The sequence below is a fragment of the Lagopus muta genome, chromosome 7 (genome assembly GCF_023343835.1).
Source record: "Lagopus muta isolate bLagMut1 chromosome 7, bLagMut1 primary, whole genome shotgun sequence".
In the NCBI taxonomy this organism is placed as follows: Eukaryota; Metazoa; Chordata; class Aves; order Galliformes; family Phasianidae; genus Lagopus; species Lagopus muta.
Window position 1 is genome coordinate 22,435,267 of NC_064439.1, and position 18,546 is coordinate 22,453,812.

General features: G+C 35.6%; 1 protein-coding gene across 2 annotated transcripts; it reads right to left on the reverse strand.

Moving 5' to 3' along the window:
• Window positions 1–1,236: 1,236 nt before the first annotated feature.
• On the reverse strand, window positions 1,237–18,374 carry KRIT1 (KRIT1 ankyrin repeat containing). Of its 2 annotated transcripts, none has more exons than XM_048950341.1 (17): window positions 18,301–18,374; window positions 17,463–17,598; window positions 16,883–17,042; window positions 15,461–15,553; window positions 14,475–14,604; window positions 12,364–12,607; window positions 11,949–12,064; window positions 11,381–11,524; window positions 10,070–10,226; window positions 9,723–9,830; window positions 8,496–8,652; window positions 7,388–7,539; window positions 6,596–6,762; window positions 5,135–5,222; window positions 3,245–3,451; window positions 2,827–2,943; window positions 1,237–2,120 (listed from the first exon to the last, which is right to left on the reverse strand). In XM_048950341.1, the coding sequence occupies exons 2-17, from the start codon at window positions 17,562–17,564 to the stop codon at window positions 2,052–2,054; spliced, it is 2,211 nt and encodes a 736-aa protein (XP_048806298.1). In that variant the 5' UTR covers window positions 17,565–17,598; window positions 18,301–18,374; the 3' UTR covers window positions 1,237–2,051. The 2 variants fall into 2 exon arrangements, with proteins under 2 accessions (XP_048806298.1, XP_048806299.1); XM_048950342.1 differs by having other exon boundaries at window positions 18,284–18,373.
• Window positions 18,375–18,546: the final 172 nt, after the last annotated feature.

The following is an 18,546-nucleotide window of genomic DNA, read 5'->3' on the forward strand; positions in this document are numbered from 1 at the left end:
CTGGCACTCACCCCTCCTTCTCGCAACACCGCAGCAGCACCTCCTGTTCCCGGCTGCCAACAGCCTGCCCGGAGCTCCAGCTCAAAGCCTTCCGATAGGCATCACCTGCTCCCAGCTGGCTTGTCCGGACTCAAGAGTTCCCGAGTTGTTTCCAAGGCGTGCAGCAAGGTGCTCTGTGCATCCTAATCTGCAATCACCTGGAACCCTCCTCCCTGTGATCCTATCTCATGACCATCCTACACCACTCGCAAGGATTACTCAACCCCTTTCCCAGGTGCAGAGCAGTCTGTGCCTTAACTTCTAATCACTGTGGAACTGTTCCCATGATCCTATCTCACTATTATCCTACAAAACCTGCAAAGACCAGCCTGTTCAACAGCCCTTTGGTGATACCACCTGCTCGATAAGACATTTCAGGGCACTTTGATGCTGGCTGCAGTTAACACAAATAACAAAGGTGATTTGTGAACAATTTATTAGGTAGTAATAAATAAGAATCTTAGCAGAAAGAACTATACAGCAATAAGGCATATTAATACTTTCGTTAAATATGTAACTGTGACACGCATCAATGTTTTCCTTCTAGTTCTGTAATGAAGTGCTGTGTAGCAAAGAGTACTTCTGATACCAGTGCCACGAAAGCAAGAATGCTACAAAGGACCTGACTGTTGCATTATTTACCATAAATAAAAGATAAATTTACTGCTATTTATGCCCATTAAATAATAAAGCTTGCTAAGAAGACTTCAAAGTATCTTCTGTTTATTTTTTAACTTGTTCATTACGTTAATTCCTTAAACTGTACTTACTAGTAGTAAGGTACCATTAAAGGTATTACAAAACAACAAACTTGGGGTTTTGTTTTGTTTTAACTTCTTTTTACAAAGTATTGCAAACTGTTTTAGCATGCAGCTTACATGGAAGGAGTAATCAAGTGCACTTAGAACCCTGAAATACAACCAGAATTTTTGGAGGTGTCTTATGAATACTGTCTTAAAGTACAAAGACATTTCAGAATCCATAGGGTCCCCATCTTACACTTGGGACCCAATTTGCTAAGACCCAGCTGTGACTTAGTAAAGAGCAAGAAGAACGCTTATAAACTTGCATGTTAAACAGTAATTGTAGCATTAAGTCCTGCATTCTCTACTGCTTACGGTTTCAAGGAAATGAAATAAGCAATGAGAAGGAAAATTAGTTGAACAGAAGTGACTTAGTACCCCCTATATGAGTTCTTGTTACTGAAGATGTGTTGCAATCCAGGATAAGAATTATTAAAGTATCTGAAGACCTCTGAATGAGATTTGTTTGTAAACCTCCTCCTTCTCCATATGCAAATGTTTTATATTGCACAGCAAAAGTAGAAGTCCAGTTTTCTTACAAGCACACTGAACATTGAATATGGCTTTTGAAGATTTAAAATAGTTCCCTTTTGACATCTTCATGCAGTATTTTAGAATAAATATGAACACCAAGTATGAGAAATAAGAGTAAAAATAAAGCCAGCTATCACATTTGTCAGAAACCAAGTAAGAGTTTATCAAAAGCAGATGTTCAAAAGACTGGCTGGTCTCCTAAGCATATTTACCAAGAATATTTTAAAAGTAAAGTTTGTCTAAAAACACTGTAACACATACAACCTCCTTGATGTTCTACAGAAAGACATGTAAAGTGAAGATGTTAACTGAGATGTGCTTAACAGCACCATCAGTCTCATCATCCCCTGGGAAAAAAGTTTCCAGATTCATTTTCATCCAACAGTCAAGAATGGCTCGATTCACTCTTGTCCAATTTGGTAAAGCATTTAAATTTTGCTAGCTTTTACTGGTAACTCAAGCTCTACAATAGCTTATATATGAAACAAAAATATTTATAAAAATAACAGATATGTTGTAAAGCTTTTTAAAAAAATAAATCATGCAGGTTCTGTACAAAGTTAAAAAACTGTACAAATGGACTTTTCTCTTGTGTAAAATTCATGTACATGGAAGTCTTCTGTTAGGGTGAGAATTTTTTGCTTATCCATAAGATGCTGTTTCATCATTTGTCCATCATTCATTTCTTTCACTAGGCATTAATTGGCCATTCAATTTCATCAGAAGTTTTACGATGAGACCTGCCTATAGAAAGGTACACAATTAAATTCTAATCAGCATTTCACAACAATTGCACAATCAATTTAAGTATATGGTAAATGCAAGTATATAAACAGAAGTTAGAAGTTGCATCATTTTAGAGATAACAGTGAAACCAAAAACTAGGTTTTTTTCCTTATAAATCAGGAAATATTTTTCAAAACACTAAATCACTTCTTCCTCTCTATCCAAATTCTTATGATGTAAAAAAATCAAAAGGCAACTACTGTCAAACTATACAACATACTCAAAGCTGCAGTTTTGTCACAACACCTTTCAACATGACATATGGTCTGTGACGACATTTGACAATGCCAAACTCAACTAGTTTTGACAGAAATGTTACCAGCTCTAACTCTGTGATTCTTGTCGTATTTGGAATTATCCTTAGGGTCTATGGGATTGGGCACACGCAACAAACAGTTTTCACTACCAAAAAGAAATGTTCTCCCTAATGCAAGTTTATTCTTATGTATTTAGAATGCTAAAGGCTTCACATCCTGTAAGAACAAGCAAACACTCTGAAATATTGAGATAAGTTCTCATCTGAAAATCTCTTTGGGGGCAGAGTTTGGGTGGAGCTTCTTTTATGCAGTACAAGTGTCAACCACAAGAGAAGGAACATGTATCTGGTCCAAGAAATTCTATGATGGACGAAATTCTATGTTGAATGAAAAATGTCAATGCTTACCTGTTTGGTATGCACAATAAAACTCATTTTGTTTTCCAGACTGTGTATCTGAAAACATGTATCTCCATCTCCCAACTGCCACATAAAACAGCCATACTTTAAGCTGAGGAGTAAAGCCTACAATAAAATAGAAAACCATCATTCAGAAAACACTGTCCATACTTACAGATGGAACTTTCCTTATTTCACTTAAGACAGAATTCTACCTAAGTGGAAAAGTATGTTCCATATTCAAACTGTAACTTATAAAGTAGTCAAGTTGAAAAATACAAGGCTTTCCATTAAAGTGCTTTTTGAAGACTTCAGAATCTTGGAAATCTTCATGGTCAATTTAGATGTGAAATGCCTACTAGCACAGAGAATTTAAGAGAACAGCATTAAACTTAGAAGTTTTCATCAGCAGTTCACTTAAGCTGACCTTTGTTTCCATGTTCAGGAGATGCAGCCCTTTCACATTTACTCCTACGTAGACCTTGATGACTTTATGGCTACTCGAACTTGCTTTGGTGAATATTTGTCCTGTGAAAAAAGCTGCTCCGTAAGTTGGAATTTCCCAGCAATTCTGCAAAAACATGCGCTGAAGGTGATGCATCTCTTTACTTACACCTTCACTGGTGCTCAGATTCTAGGAAGAAAAGAACAAAGGCAATCAATAAATCTTTCAAAATACCTGCGTTTATTTGAAGAACATGACATAGTTCAGTGGAATTCCCACTGAAAAAGAAAGTCTCAGATGCTGAAACAGACCAAGAATGTAGGTCCCTGTACGAACCTCAGAAATCTTAAACACAGACACCTAACCACTTCAGGTTCCCACAGTTTCCCCTCTATTAGAAGTATTTCAGACTAGCCAGGGTTAACCAGCTGATACTACATACATCAAAATAAAATAACAATAATGATAAAAAACCCTAAGCACTCCTCCTTTGAGGGGTCCAAAGCATGCTTAGATGAGCATGAAACACAGTATGCTCCCGCAAACATGGCATGGATTTTTGTATTTTTTTTAAACAAAATAAGGTACAAACTTTGTTTTCCTGAACAGAGCCCTCATTTGAATGAGAAACAATCCTGATATTTCCTCCTTCTCAGTAGCATGGAACTGTTACAACAAAGGGTTGTTAGACAGCTCCTAGTTCAAAACTGACTGATGCAAAGTACTCAAAACAAATGAAGGAAAAAATAACTTTCCAAATCTGAAACTAAGGGACAAAAATTCAGCAAAGCCACACATGAGATTAGAAGGCATAAAAGAGAACACAAGCCTTTAGCAATTAGGGGGGGTGTAATTGTGGGTGGGGTAGATGGCACCAACCTCTTTGTTGCACACCCTGCATTACAACTTACCTGAATGCTACAGCTATTCTTAAAATATAAAATGGATTAAAATATTTGGAGCAAGGACTGAAACACCTTTTCCTTTCCCCTGTACCTAAAAATAACAGCCTACAGCAGAAGCCTACAATGCTGTGCTCTTATATTTTATCTGACACAAGAAAGAGTAAAGAATACTCTGCTGTGTCCTCTGCTGTACCGCAGTCTTAGGAAGAACATTATCTTCCTTTCTTCATCTGTATTATGAAGAACAAGAGTGATATGCTGGTTTCTGACAGAAGAGGTGTTGACATCAGGAAAAAGTTAATTACTGACTAACTTTGACTCAAAGAAAGAGGGGCAAGGCTGAAAATGTTCCCTGTGCGCCTCTGCAGTTTCCTGTCAGACATCTAAAGTGATTCATATCAGCTGGAACAATTCTCTATCTGTCACACCTTATTTATTCTACAATTTTTCATGAAGTTCACAAATTTAATTGTCACATGTGTTTGACTCAGTTTGGAAATCAAAGCTTTTAAGTCTTTTACAGAAGCATCCTAAGTCCATGCATAGAAATTTTCCTAAATTAACGACTGTAGTCAAGGCAGTTTGTGCACCACTAACAGATCACTACCATACAAGCTACATCAGCAGAACAGGCTTTATCAACCTGTCATTATGAGCAGATGTGAAAATATAAGTCAGAGCAGATTTTCTACGTGTATACCTGTACACCTGTACAGGCGGTACCCATGAACATAAAGTTAACATGGAAGATAAATGAACAGATGACAAATCATATTTATTTCTAAGAAGCATATCAGCTGTAACTGTACAAGAAATAAGAGCATTCCAACAAGAACCCATCAAAAAATTCATAACATACGCATTTCCAGATTATATACACACCAACATTTTTGTTCATTAGCTGACAATTGAACAGTCAAAAATATGCTCAAGACAGGATTTTCTATAATTTTTCTATTTGTCCTACCTTGTATTCATGAAGTATTCTGTTTGTCCAATGAGGAGCTTTACTTTTTAGTTTAGTGATTGGTACTATAGATTTAAGATTTTCTTCACTATAGAAAAAAACAAAGCAGAAAAAAAAATTCCTTCATTAAACAAAGAAAGAACTAAGAGTAGTGTCTGCCAGTTTTTATCTTCAAACCACATACACAGAGCTAGACAGCCAGCTCCCATCAAATGCTCCCTCATTAACTGAGAAGCCTTCCTGAAATTAAAGCTAAGGCATAAAATCTAGTGGAATTCCCAATTAATGGCAATCCAGTTGGTTTTGTGTTAACCACTTTTGTGTCATGCATTACAGATGTGGCAGGAAGAGGAAATGCTAGCAGCAGAACATGTGACCCTTAGTTGATTAAAGACTAGTATGAAAGACAAAATTATAAAGGGACAGTCACCTAAACCAGAATATCAAAAGATGATGGCTCATAGGTTCACTGCTCTATTCAGTACCACCAGTGACTAGGCCCATTAATCTTCACATGAAAATAAGATACCACATAACATGAAAGTGAAGCTATTTGCATGAAGAGCCTTTTTAAATGGAGGCAACAAACACTACAGGGAGCCTCTACTAGCTTGCACAATTAATACAGACTCCATCCTTTAAACTAACAAGGACAGCAGTGCAGACAGACCTTTCAGATGCAGCTCACACTTAAAAGCAGTGTAACTGCAGCAGAAAATGCAGCTGATGTACAGATGGTGGAGTATGCAACCAAGAAAAGCAAGCCAGCACAGCTTAGCTGAAGCTGTGAATGAGAGGACATAAGAACTATAGTAGCATCCTAGAACAGCACATCTGCTGTTACATGAATGAACTGAGATGGAGATGGTGGGGGTTGGAGTGAAGATTCACATAGCAGAAAGCGAAATCCTGATGCATTTTGATACTGCTGCATGTTTTGATACATGCTGTATGTGGAAGCATAAAAACATATCCCAGTTCTGCAGTCAAGAGAAGAAAAAGGGGAGAGAAAAGTACCATCTGGCAGAGCACTACCAGTCCTATTTTTCTGACAAATTTAGTGTAGGATTACACATGTTCCTCCCTGAAAGAGGAACATCATTCTTAAAAGTTGGTCTGACTGGATGTTGTAAGGTGCTCCTTCAGCACAGTCCACTTCACTCCTGTCAAGTCTTCATTTGCTTGAGCACTGTTACTCATTTTTCTATTACTGTGTCTCAGCACAGATTTGCAGAATATAGAACCTCTGTTCCTGGCCTCGGACAGCAAATAATTAAAATCAGCATGTTTTTCAGACACCATGCCTAACTTCTGTTAATGCTACCAGTACTATGTGGTTGTTCTGAACTAGACTCATTAAAGGAGAAGAATAATAAAAAATGCCATACCTAACATTTGATATTTCCACAGGTAAGTGGAACTATCTAAAAATATTTCATTTAAAAACAAAAACATACTTACTTTAGAAAGCCCTGTTTATGTTTCTTGCTCTCATAATTTCCATAAACTATCTGTAGAAGGAGACTTGCCAGGGTGATCAGCTTAGCATCAGGCGACGTATAGAAACCTTTCAATAAATTATATCTGGCTTCATCAAAAAGAATAAGAATAGCCAATGGATCCTCAATCTGTTTAAAAGATTTAAATAGCATGAATTCTCTTCAAAAAGAAAATGAGCTTAGAAAAAAAATGAATACAGTTCCTCACTGATTCAGAGGTACAAGACAAAATGTGTAATCCTGCTTTGGGTACATTTTAGTAATGCTCTGTAACAGAAAAAAATGAAACAATTATTGTGATTGACTTAATTCAAGACTTCAGTGATCTAATGCATTTAAAAGGTAAAGGTTACTAAGGTACAATGCACAATCAAGAAAGTTCACAGAAATTTTGCTGTGTTTTTTTACCCACAAATCCATTTTGAGTACGTTTAAATATTCCCATTGAAACCATCCAATTAAATATTGGAAATATCACAAAACAGGGAAAAGAAAGAAAATAAGGTAGGTTGTTAGTACATGTATGACAAACACAGAGACTGGGTCACAATTGATAAAGCGAGAAATTAGAATCTGAGCAAGTGTAGAGTAGGAATAGAGAGAAACTGACCACAAACTCTCACAGAAAAGGCAAGGAGATGAGAGATGTGGTTTAGATAAGTATGTAAATTCAGCCATTAAATGCACTGAGCAGTGGTATTCAAGGTGTTCTGATTCTGACCACGATTTCATGCTATCACTTCTAAGTGCCAACCTTTTTTTCTATTTCTAGTGGAAGTCTCACATCTCTTCTCAGGAAAAGCTGTGAAGTTTCCCTCTGAGGATCCAAGTTTGTCAGTTCAGTGAATATTTCAGGCCAGTCTCGAATATGCTGCAAAGGCTTGTGAAAGGGCTTCAATTGGAGGCCTAGGAAATATCAGTGTTGCGTTCATAAGTAAACAGTAATAACCCAGCATATACATATATGGATGATTTGATGCTGCATCAGAACAAGAATATCTGGAACTGAGGATTCATTTAAAAATAAATAAATAAATAAATAATTTTTTCTATGCTTTCTAAACTGCCTTATATAAAAGGTTTTCAAAATGTGGATTTACCAACAAGACTATTGGCATATATTTAATAAATGCATTAATGATGAACTTTAGTTCTTTTCAGTTTCTCAAGAGTGAATTTGTATTTAAACATGTAATGGAATACCAAGATGGACCACAAAACCGCAAGTAAAGGACCTCCAGAAAGTTAGCAGCCATATTAAATAAAATTACAATAGCAAAAATGTGACAGATTCTTGTCTCAACTCTTACGAGAGAGAGAAATGCCATGCCCAAAAGTCAGATTTTTAATGGAAAAATACATGGAATAATGAAAAATGAAAAATAATGGAAAAATATCTTAGAAACGTACCTTCTATTTTTTGAGACATAAACCATAAACCATTCAGAGCAGACATTCATTTTCATTTGTAAAATGTCTTGATTCTTAACAGGCTACAGTAATTCAAATTTACAAGTTCACCTGTCTATATGAGAGATGCGAAATCAATACAGAGCTTCCAACTACTATAAACTGCAGCCTGTATCTTCAGTAGTGCTCATTCACTTATCCAGCCTGTCTCTGTGATTACTGCTTGCCCATTTTCTAGCAGTGAGGAACCAGAACTCCATATTTATCATATTTTCACTGCTCTGGCTTTTACATTATATGTAAAACTTCAAAGGAGCTATTAAAGTGGAACATCTTTTCACTACTATCAGAGAGTGCATTTCCAATTTTCATAAGGAAAAAAAAAATTTTAAATACAAATTTTAAAAAAGTGCAATAGACTGTCAAATGTAACTGTATTCCTTGCAACTTACTGAGGTTCTCAGAACAGATCCAGATAGTAAAGTATTGCTGGGTTTCTTGAGACAAACGCATCCCTTCCATTATTTGCTGTACAGTAGTATTGTTCCCGTGTTTCAACTCAACAGAGCGGTACGACCCATCCATACGATAAATTCGTGCCTTTTCATACTACATAAAAATTCAATTTATTGTTATTAATATTGATTGGTTAAAGTTCTTTCTGTTGGCGTTTGTGAAGAGTTTAAGCCATTTAACCATAATTCAATAAAATCTACACTATTGAGAAAAATAACACTGCACAATTTCGTATTTCTGCTTATGAAAACTACATTTTGTGATTTATACAAGTTCTTTTACTGGGCTTTTTACCACAGTAACGACATTAGAGGTTCTACTTGTATACTGCAAACTTCACTTCTGTTTTAACTCCAAGGCAAACAGGACTAAGTTATCTGAGGATTTGGGCTCAACTGCCTAAGCATATCATGGAACGACTACCTCACTATTACTGGCATGTTATAAATTATTCCAACTATTAGTCTAACCTAACAAGGCTAATTTTTCAGGAGGAAAACATCACTCTTAATACAGATCCCACTACAATACAAACACAATCTCAATAAGATCTTTTAGCACTTCTATAATATTACTGACAAATTATTTTTCCTTTCAGAATTCCCAGTGTACAATGACTTACATATGTGCCCAAAGAATGCCTTCTGAAAGACTTACTTAAATTGGGTGCTCAAGGCATATACACGCACACATCATATAAATTAATGAAATACCTCGTGTACATCTCTCTACTCTCACACTGTCATTTTGTTTCCAATCTATTAAGGATTCCATTGACTGCTAAGAAAACCTACACTGACTACATGATAAAAAGCCAATTTTGTAGAAGTCTACATTTAAAGAGCTGAATGTTCCTGCTTATTAACCCATAATTTGATAAGGCACAAAGAAAAATAATGATTATATAATCAAAAGTAGCTGATGATAGAAGATCAGCAACTGATGTGATACTCCTACAAATAAATCAAATACTGACACAAGGCCATAAGTATAGACAAAAACATTTAAAGAGATAAAATGCCTGTTTGTCTCTTTCACACTAACCTTTTAAGTACAGTGCACACTTCCTTTAAAAGCTCTTAAGTGAGCCCAGCCTAGCTTTTCCAAAGTCTATTTATAAATGAAATATAAATTTCAAGATATTTAGAGAAACAAACACATACAGGTTTATTTATGGCATCCTTCAACAGTTTTGCAGTTTCTTCCCACTCATTTTGTTTGTTCTCTTCACAGACATTCAGTGGAGACCTTCCCTGTTGATCAGTAATGTGCTACAAACAAACAGAAACACTGATAATGCATTGTTTTGACTGGAATTAGGCAAACATTTCACGTTTGAGATAACTGATAAATAATGGAAAAAAGTAGAGGCAATGAAAAATATTTAACCATTTTTTGTCAGTCACTCAATAGACCATTGTGTTTACACATTGTAGTATGGACACAAAGTGTCACATGCACAAGCTAGAAACATGTTAAATTGCCATTTCTGTACACAAGCAGAACTTACTCTGTCAATTTCTGGATGATTCAGGAGAATTTGTACTATCTCAGCATGCCCACCTCCAGCAGCAAAATGTAGAGGAGAACTAAGCTGGCCGTTCAAAAGATTTGGATTGCACTTTCCTTTCTCCAATAGCATCCGAGTAGCTTCAACTTTTCCATACCTACAGGCAGATTAAAAATGTAGCAGACACAGCAAATGTAAACTAAAATCTTTTCCAGATACTTCTAAATAAGAAAAAGTACACTGCCTTGCTCAAGAGCTTTTAGCTTTCCAAAGACCGCGAACATTTAGATGCCAAACACAGTGAATGTTAGTAAGTTTGTTTAACTTCTACATGTATTTGGTACTGTCTAGCAACCATTTACTAGATTTATTAGAGATAGACCCAACTCTGCTTTACACTATTTGGGTAGCTGTAGCAATTTAGTCATGGCAAAACAGGCTCAGCCTTGCCTGCAAAGTCTGTGTAAGAATCTGCATAAAGCTTCTGAATGTTATGCAGATGGTTCCTAAGACTCATGCTGCTAACTGGGAAACCTAGCATTAAATGTGTATGTAATCTTTCTGAGAAACACTAAAAGTCAAATAAGTCATTTTTGTTTGTTTTGGTGGGTTTTTTTTTTTGGTTTTTTTTTTTTTTTTTTTTTGGTTTTGTTTTGTTTTGTTTTAAACAGCCAAGCTTGATTTTTATGTTCAGGTTATTAGACACTGCTATAAATACAGAAGACTACCTTCTGCTTAAAGATGAAACAGAAGTATTTTTGCAAGGTCTGACAAAAGCTGTGAAAGAATCACAGATTTAAATCATCACAGCATCATAGAATCAGTCAAGTTGGTTTCTGGAGATCATGGGGTTCAGCATCGTGTTCAAAGCATGACTCTCATCAACACTCACTCAGCTCAGCAATTCCTGCGTTACAGAACTGCTCACAGCCTTTAACCAACAAAGGCTGGAAGAGTTGTTACAGTAAACTAGACCCAGTGTCTGCAACAGCGAGTAAAACAGGTACTTCAGGACAGATGTAGGGACAGATATAAGAGGCAATAAATAAGTGTGTGATGATACGGTAACCATACTTGGTCTTCTCTGAAACCACTCAGATAGCAATTATCTCAAAACCTCAAGCAGTATTTCTCTTCAGAAGGTAATATATACAATAATATATAGTAAGAGACAAAGCATAGAAAATCTAAATTTTATTTCTCATTTTTGACCCTGTATGATGAATCACATAAAATACTGCAAAAGAGTCATGACAGCAAGAAAGCAGCAAGAGAGCATTTGATTGGAAAAACTATACTGGGTTGACTCACCAGCATGCATAATGGATTGGTGCCCAGTGGTCACTGTCTAACTGATTAACAGAAAACTTTTTATCCAGAAGGTGGCTTAGTAAATCAGAGTCGCCTTCACAAGCACTGCGGTGAAGAGGGAAATCATCTACCCACTGATGCTCTCTACGAATTAAAAGGGAAAGCAGGAGGGAAACACAGTTGAGAAACATTTAGATAGTTGAGAACATCAGGTTTTTTAAATGACTAACTCAGGACTAACTGTAGAGCCATATGAATAATAAAGATGAAGCTCATACAGCTAAAATGCATCAGTATTTGTACAACTAGCATTTCAGTCGTGCAGTACCCAAGCCACAACTTTATTCATTATGCTAAGAAATGCTACTCTAACATTTGTAATTTAAATCTTTCTTGATCTGTCCTTTAATTTGTGTACTTAGAGACTTCAAATAGATTTTCTTTTATTTAAATATGCAGTTGTACAGTAAAGCCCTAGAGTAAAGAGTCTCATGCTGACCAAGTCTGCTAAGTACTACCGTAATATAACAAAACTAAAGTATATATTAACGAAAAAGAAATGTAATACTTGTCCTCTGTGACACTGCTCATGCTGCGTTGCCACTTTTCTCTTTTAGGAATCTGAATTTTTGAATAGTCTGGGGCTCCAAGGCCAAAGTAGGGATTTATTACCACTTTGTCAACCTGTGAAGACATAATTTAAATAAAACTGAAAAAAAAAAAAAAATCTTACTGAGATTTGGCCAAACAATCCCCATCCAGCCCAAGTATTATCTTGGTGCCCAAGTTATGACTGTAATATTTTATAAGTAAAGAGATTAATGTTGAAGTGTGAGGATTTGGAAATCTGTTTGGCAGTAAGCGTGCAATAAAGAAATCTGATTATATTAAAACAAAGCATGCTCAGAAAAAATGAGCAAATAAAATACGAAACAGAAAAGCATGTATGTTCCACAAATACAAAATGAAAACATAATTCTTACCCTGTTGGTATATTGAAGGTCAGATCCAAACAGAGGATTATAAATACACATATCTGCTTTCTCTAATGCCAGCATTTTACTCTTTATTTCCAGAGCAGTATAACCCATGTGTAACGAGCTCTCTGTTTGACCAGGTTCTATAGCATAAGCAGGGTTTATTACGTTTGTTTTAATTCTCTCAAGAGGAGATGGTCTGAATAAAGCTGGGATGGAATGAGACTGGGTATGCCGTTCATCCAACCACCTGCAGAAGAAATTTGGCAAGTTAACTCATTTCCTGATAGAAAAGGGCTATTCTGATCATGCCCTGTCCATTTCTTTGATTAACAGTTGTGTGTTTAGTAACAGCAAATTATTTTTTAAATTAAAATATAATTATAATGTGCATAAATAATTTTACAACACTAAATTAAGCCCCATAAATGATATTTTTTTTTAGCAAATGTGTTTGCTCAAACGCATTTCCTGCAGATGCAAAGTCCCAAAGAAAAGGAAATTAAAATATGACAGAAATAACAATGGTTATAACCAAAACACTTGACCACACCAAAACGTTGCTGTTTCACTTCATTTACTTTCAGTTTATCAGTATTACTACTCTCAAGACACAAATTCTGCAACTTAAAGCCTCTTACGTGTGACATTAAGTTTCAGTATCTGTACAGACTTAATAAGACTTCTGACTTTGAGAGAAAGCAGAAGGTCCCTCAAGAGCTTGCAAACAGCCAATTCTCTTCCACAAAGGCTACCACCTGTCCTTTTACATAGCTGCACTGAAGATTACTCTGTTTGAAGTGGACTACTACTGACAACAGGGGAGGGTTTTAGGCCTCTCTCCAAACTTGAAATAAACACATCCTTTGCTAGAATACAATTAATTCTGCTTAGTGCTTTATCTTGGAAAGGTAGAATAAAGAAGCACATGCTTTGGAAAGAAAAATCCACTGATATACTGTTTGGAGCTTGCCTGTTCCAGAATCACATCTAAGAATGTGGTTCCCAGCGTAGAGCATATGCTTAGGCCTGGATTAAGTCCCAGACTGAACCTATCGTATGTTTCACAAGCTGTGCTCCCTTCACTTACTCATCGCCCTGCTGTGAAGGACATTAAAACTGTGGCCATCGTGCTCTGAACACCCTCTTGTCTGTCTGAGGGTATTTTCAAGGAATTTCTCTATGAAATCTTTTACAAGCATTGTTTCTGGCTACCTACTTAGAGAACAATCAATATAAACTCTTTCCTATTATACTTCCAAGGTTTCACTCACATCTGTAAGGCTGGTGACATATGCTAAGCAGAGCTCAGAATATGAAGGCATTCATTATGTAGCAAACAAATAGAAAATCTTGCATGATGGTATACATGAAAATACAGAAATTGCCTACACACAGAACCTTTTTAGGCAGTTGCCTGTAACTTAATATTTTTGCATTAGCCAAGATTTTTGCCTAACTTGATTTATGTGTGGCAGAAAAACGTGCTCATAAACATGGTGCTTTCCTATTCCTGAAAGTAAAGGTCTCATTCACTTCAACAGATACTCCTGCAAAGAAATTAGTACATAATTATGCCTGGTATTCCTATGTAAAGGCTACGTAAAAAGGCCCAAACCCTTTTGATATGTTAAATTTTCTAATTGCTCTAAATCTGGCTACACAACTAATTGTCATTCTTAACGTCAATTCCCTGCTGCAAATAAACTTGTACAGCTTGGAGAGCTGCACTTCAGGGTTTGTAAAGGGAAATCTAAGTGGTATAAAATTCTAGTTCTACATTGTTGCAAATATTCTTATTGATAACATTTGTGGAAATTATAGAAGATTTGATATTATCATATGATTATATTATTATATGATTTCGTAAAACATTAATTAAAACATTAACATTATCAAGGATTTCCAGTAAATCACTTGATTAAGACTACTTCTCAGTTCACAAAAACATTTTTTAAAAGATTTAGAAATTTGTTGTCATGCTTCTCATAATCATGAAGTAACATAGTATCATTTTCTTCTTAATCAGAAAAATGATGTAAAAATTATTTGCTATATCCTTAAATTTCCTTGTTTATCTTCTATGTCTCTGTATTTGCATTCATGGTATTTCTTACTTATCCAAGGCAATTAACATTCTTGCAGTAAGCGTTGCAAAATGTGTGCTGGATTCACTGCAGACTCTCATGATGTCTTGTAAACAGTAGAACACAGGGCATCCTGGACTGTATGTATATTTTGTATTATCTAAAAAGGAAACACACTTTGAAGATGTATTGAAGAAAATAATGTTATTTTCCCTCCTGTGTCTTTTGTAGTTACATATTCCCAACCTACTGGCAGCAGTTCAATTTTTTCCCCACACAACTGACAGAAATTACAGAGTCCTCACATAGCTATTCATATCCCAATGGGGTAACCTTAAAAACCTTTAAGTGTCCAGTTACTATTTCATCACTGTGATCAGCTTCATCTGAGGAATTAATATGAAATGCATGCTGTTACCAGAAAAAAAAAGAAAAGCACTTCAGAACTGAAGAGGTCACTGCTATTGGTAACTCTACAATGGTATTTATTTATTTGATAGTTTTTATCCTTAGGGTCTTACCACAAAAGCAAAAAGAAGTTTCAGCAAAAGCACACAGGCATTTGTTTCAGGCTTGTTTTCAAATACTTTCCTGACAAGCAGTACACTTTGCTTCTAAAAACCATCATTCATCATTCCTTGTTCAAACAAAACTGTTTACAGAATTTGCTAAGCATTCTTCTCTGAGTAAACAACTCCAAACTGAATAGTCTGGATGTCTGAAATAGAATTATGTTCAGTGAATTTTATAGGAGTTGATTATATTTCAAAATGTATGCATTCAGTGAACAAACAGCTTAAATCAAAAGTGTGCTATGGTTATGGAAACAAATGCAATACGTTTTCTGAGGATTTTAAGTAACATTTTCAGGTTTTAAAGTATACAGATTTCTACCTAACTCTAACTTTTTGATGTTTAAATAAAAAAGACATACAGCACATTCACAAAAACCCTGAAATCTTCAACTGAACTTCTGTTAAAATGAATGCAGCATCAGAAATTATGCTTAGTGTTACCTTTCACAACAGTAGGAACGATGTAAAGCGATGCCTCCTGGCCTGCTTTCTCTCCATCCAGAGGGAATGTCTTCATTAGCACTACACGCTTCCCTAGCACATTATGTTAAAATGGAAACATTAACCAACATAATTAAATAAATACATAAAAACAGTCTAGAGACAGTTAACTGGATGCCTATCAGACCAATCCTTCCTAATTTCTAGGAAGAAAAAGGGCATATTACTAGCTAAAATCTAAATCAAGCCAAGAACATTGAAATAAATACACGAAATAAAGAACACCAATACGTACATAGTCATTAGCCTGAAAAATGACAGCACTGTACACCTTTTTTCACAACAACTTTTCCCTGCTCCTGATTATTCAGGTTGCTCTCACCTCTCAAAACCACCAATCTTTAAATTAAAGAAGATTCCTTCTGAAATGGGAAAGCACAGCTGCATGCCGTATTTCATGTTAGGATGATCCATGTAGTGGTAGGACAGTATTTTCCATGCTGTCCTCCCGTCTACCCTTACAGAATCTAGCATTTTGTTTGCTTTTCTGACCACAGCTGCATATTTTAGCAGGGGCTACACTAAACTGTGCATATTAATGCCTCCGTCCTGTGTGAGTCAGTTCAAAACTGTGGTATGAAACAGTTTTGCTTTTGTTAGGAAGCATGTATTAATGCTATTAAGTTATGTTTCCTGCCTCACTAATTTTGTTAGGTCCAGTTACTACCATCTGCAGCATTTTACCATGCAACCACCTATTCCTTTTCCAAGCACTGTACTGTCTTTTTTGGCCTGACAACCTTCCCAGTGTAACCTTGCTTACAAAACAAAGAGGAGATACACAAGAAAAAAAGTGCTTTAGTCAGTACAGTTTATACCAGTTTGGAAATGAAATAAGCTGAGTAAACCAATTTTTGTCAGCACAAATACGAGGTCACTTGCTGGACCAGCTACATCACAGTAATGAAAAAAAAACAACCAGCATACTCATCAAGTTATGTATGTAACCAATGCAGTTATGCCATATGTACATTCACATAGATACTTTTAACAACGCTGGCATTGAACAACTTTGTAAGTAATCAATTCGCTATTTGGAATTTTAGCTGAAATTAAGGTTAGAAAAGCTACTTCAATCTGGTTTGCCAGAAATTTAATTCTCAATTTGAGATGAAAAAGCAGTATGGACAGGAAAATATTCATTTGAGAATCTTTTAGTAAGCATTTTACAGAGATGGAAGGTAAAGAGAAACTATGGCTAATTAAAAGCTGTGTGGCTTGGGTGTTTTTTTTTTATGAACTCAAAGCAGACCTTCTCTTTTAAACTAACATCATGCTCTCTGACAATCTCCCCACACCCTGTTTAAATTTTAAACTATTTTACAGAGCTATTGACAGCAAATCAGATTAAAATATTTTTACCTTTAATACCCTGATTGGCTGGTGAAATTGGTTTGGTGGCTTCCAGGACATAATCCAAGATGCTCTGGGTTATTTCAGTGCCGCCCTGCAGCTTAGTTTCCAATAAAACTTTCTTTCTCTTTTTTTTTTGACCTTCAATGGGAACCTCGAGCAACAAAATCTTTCAAACAATAATAAAACAAAAGGACAACTTAGACAAGTACAGAACAACTCCGTGCCTATGCGTGTATTTATCATACCACTATAAAAGCAGTAATATAACTCAGGAAGTACTGAATCTGGAGCAGCAGGAGGGCAAAGTCAGAACAACCTCCTTAACACTAAGGCTAAAGACAAAAAGACAAGGCTGCACCCTTGCACTGAGCGGCCCACAGGGCAAAAGGCCCTGAAATGAAATAAAACATCAAAATTACAAACTGTAAAGTGTTCAAATATTCTAATGATAGGGCAACACATAGCAGATATATGACATGTATGTCATATCCTATTGTCAGATTTTCTTTTAAGCTGTATTATTATACACTTATTATTACATATTATTTTTAAAACGTCATTGAAGAAAAATATTAAATAATGTTACTTCATAGGATTTAGCTCGATATTCCCGAGAATTCAGGCTTGCAGTATTTTTTGGACGAATCACTGCAACGTATGCATTCCCGATGGTTTCTGGATTTCCCATCTCTTCTTTTTTTTTTTTAGTTGTTATTTTATCCCTAGAAATAATGAATAAATAGGATGATTCAGTTAAAAATAAAAACAAAAATAAATCCAACAACATGCTAACTCCAGGACACAGTAATTATGCGTACTGATTCTTTGTGTTTCTCATTAATTGTACTTTAACTGGAAAAACACCAATGGTTTTTGTAGTTCTGCCTCCTGTTCATTAAGCAATAACGTAGACATGAGTAAAAGAATGGGGAACATCATATAGATTTAATATGAAAAATCTTCTTGTCTAAATTTCTTTTACAGTAAAACTGTTTTTTTCAGTTTGTAAATATCTTCCCATTTTACAAGGCAGACAAAAAGCTGAAGCAATTCAGCTATGTGAAACTGAAAAATAAAACCACTCTAAAGTTACAAGCATATCAATTGGAAATGGTGCTATTAGAAAGTATTGCATTTCTATCAGTTCAAGAAAAACCCTGATTTTCCTTTTTTCCCCTCCCAATAAGTAGTCTTGCCTACAACCCAAGTAACAGAACAGACAAAAATAAGCTATAATATGGACTTTTTTTTTCTTTACTTCGGCAGAATTGTAAACTCAGCACAATTCATTCAAACAGCTTCTAGAAGGAATAAGTTGCCAGCTTGATTTCACAGAATATTTGGTAACTCCCTTTCGTTCACATGCTGTTTGCAGATTAATCCATTCACGAAGATTTGTAATTGTACCGTTTTACATTCTTCACCTTTTTAGGAGGAACAGAGGTCTTCAGATTTCCATGCTTTTACTCCAGTATTTTTGTCGGGACCAGACTACCTGAAAATATATTTTAAAAAAATTGAATAAAAGCACACGCACACTTGCACCTCCAGCTAACACAACTGCATTACTTAGGTGACGTAATGACAGCACTTACAAAGTATATCAGAACGAAAATATCTAAATATGAATTGGAATGGAATGGAATTGAATTCATATTCATTGGAATAGC

What these genes read in the sequence shown, in the direction of transcription:
- KRIT1 (XM_048950341.1), bottom strand. Translation starts at nt 17,564, where the DNA reads ATGGGAAATCCAGAAACCATCGGGAATGCATACGTTGCAGTGATTCGT. An exon ending in CACTAGAAATAGAAAAAAAG is followed by an intron (nt 6,763 to 7,387) that starts GTTGGCACTTAG and finishes TCTTTTAAACAG; the next exon opens with ATTGAGGATCCATTGGCTAT. An exon ending in TCCTGAACATGGAAACAAAG is followed by an intron (nt 2,944 to 3,244) that starts GTCAGCTTAAGT and finishes ATTTTATTGTAG; the next exon opens with GCTTTACTCCTCAGCTTAAA.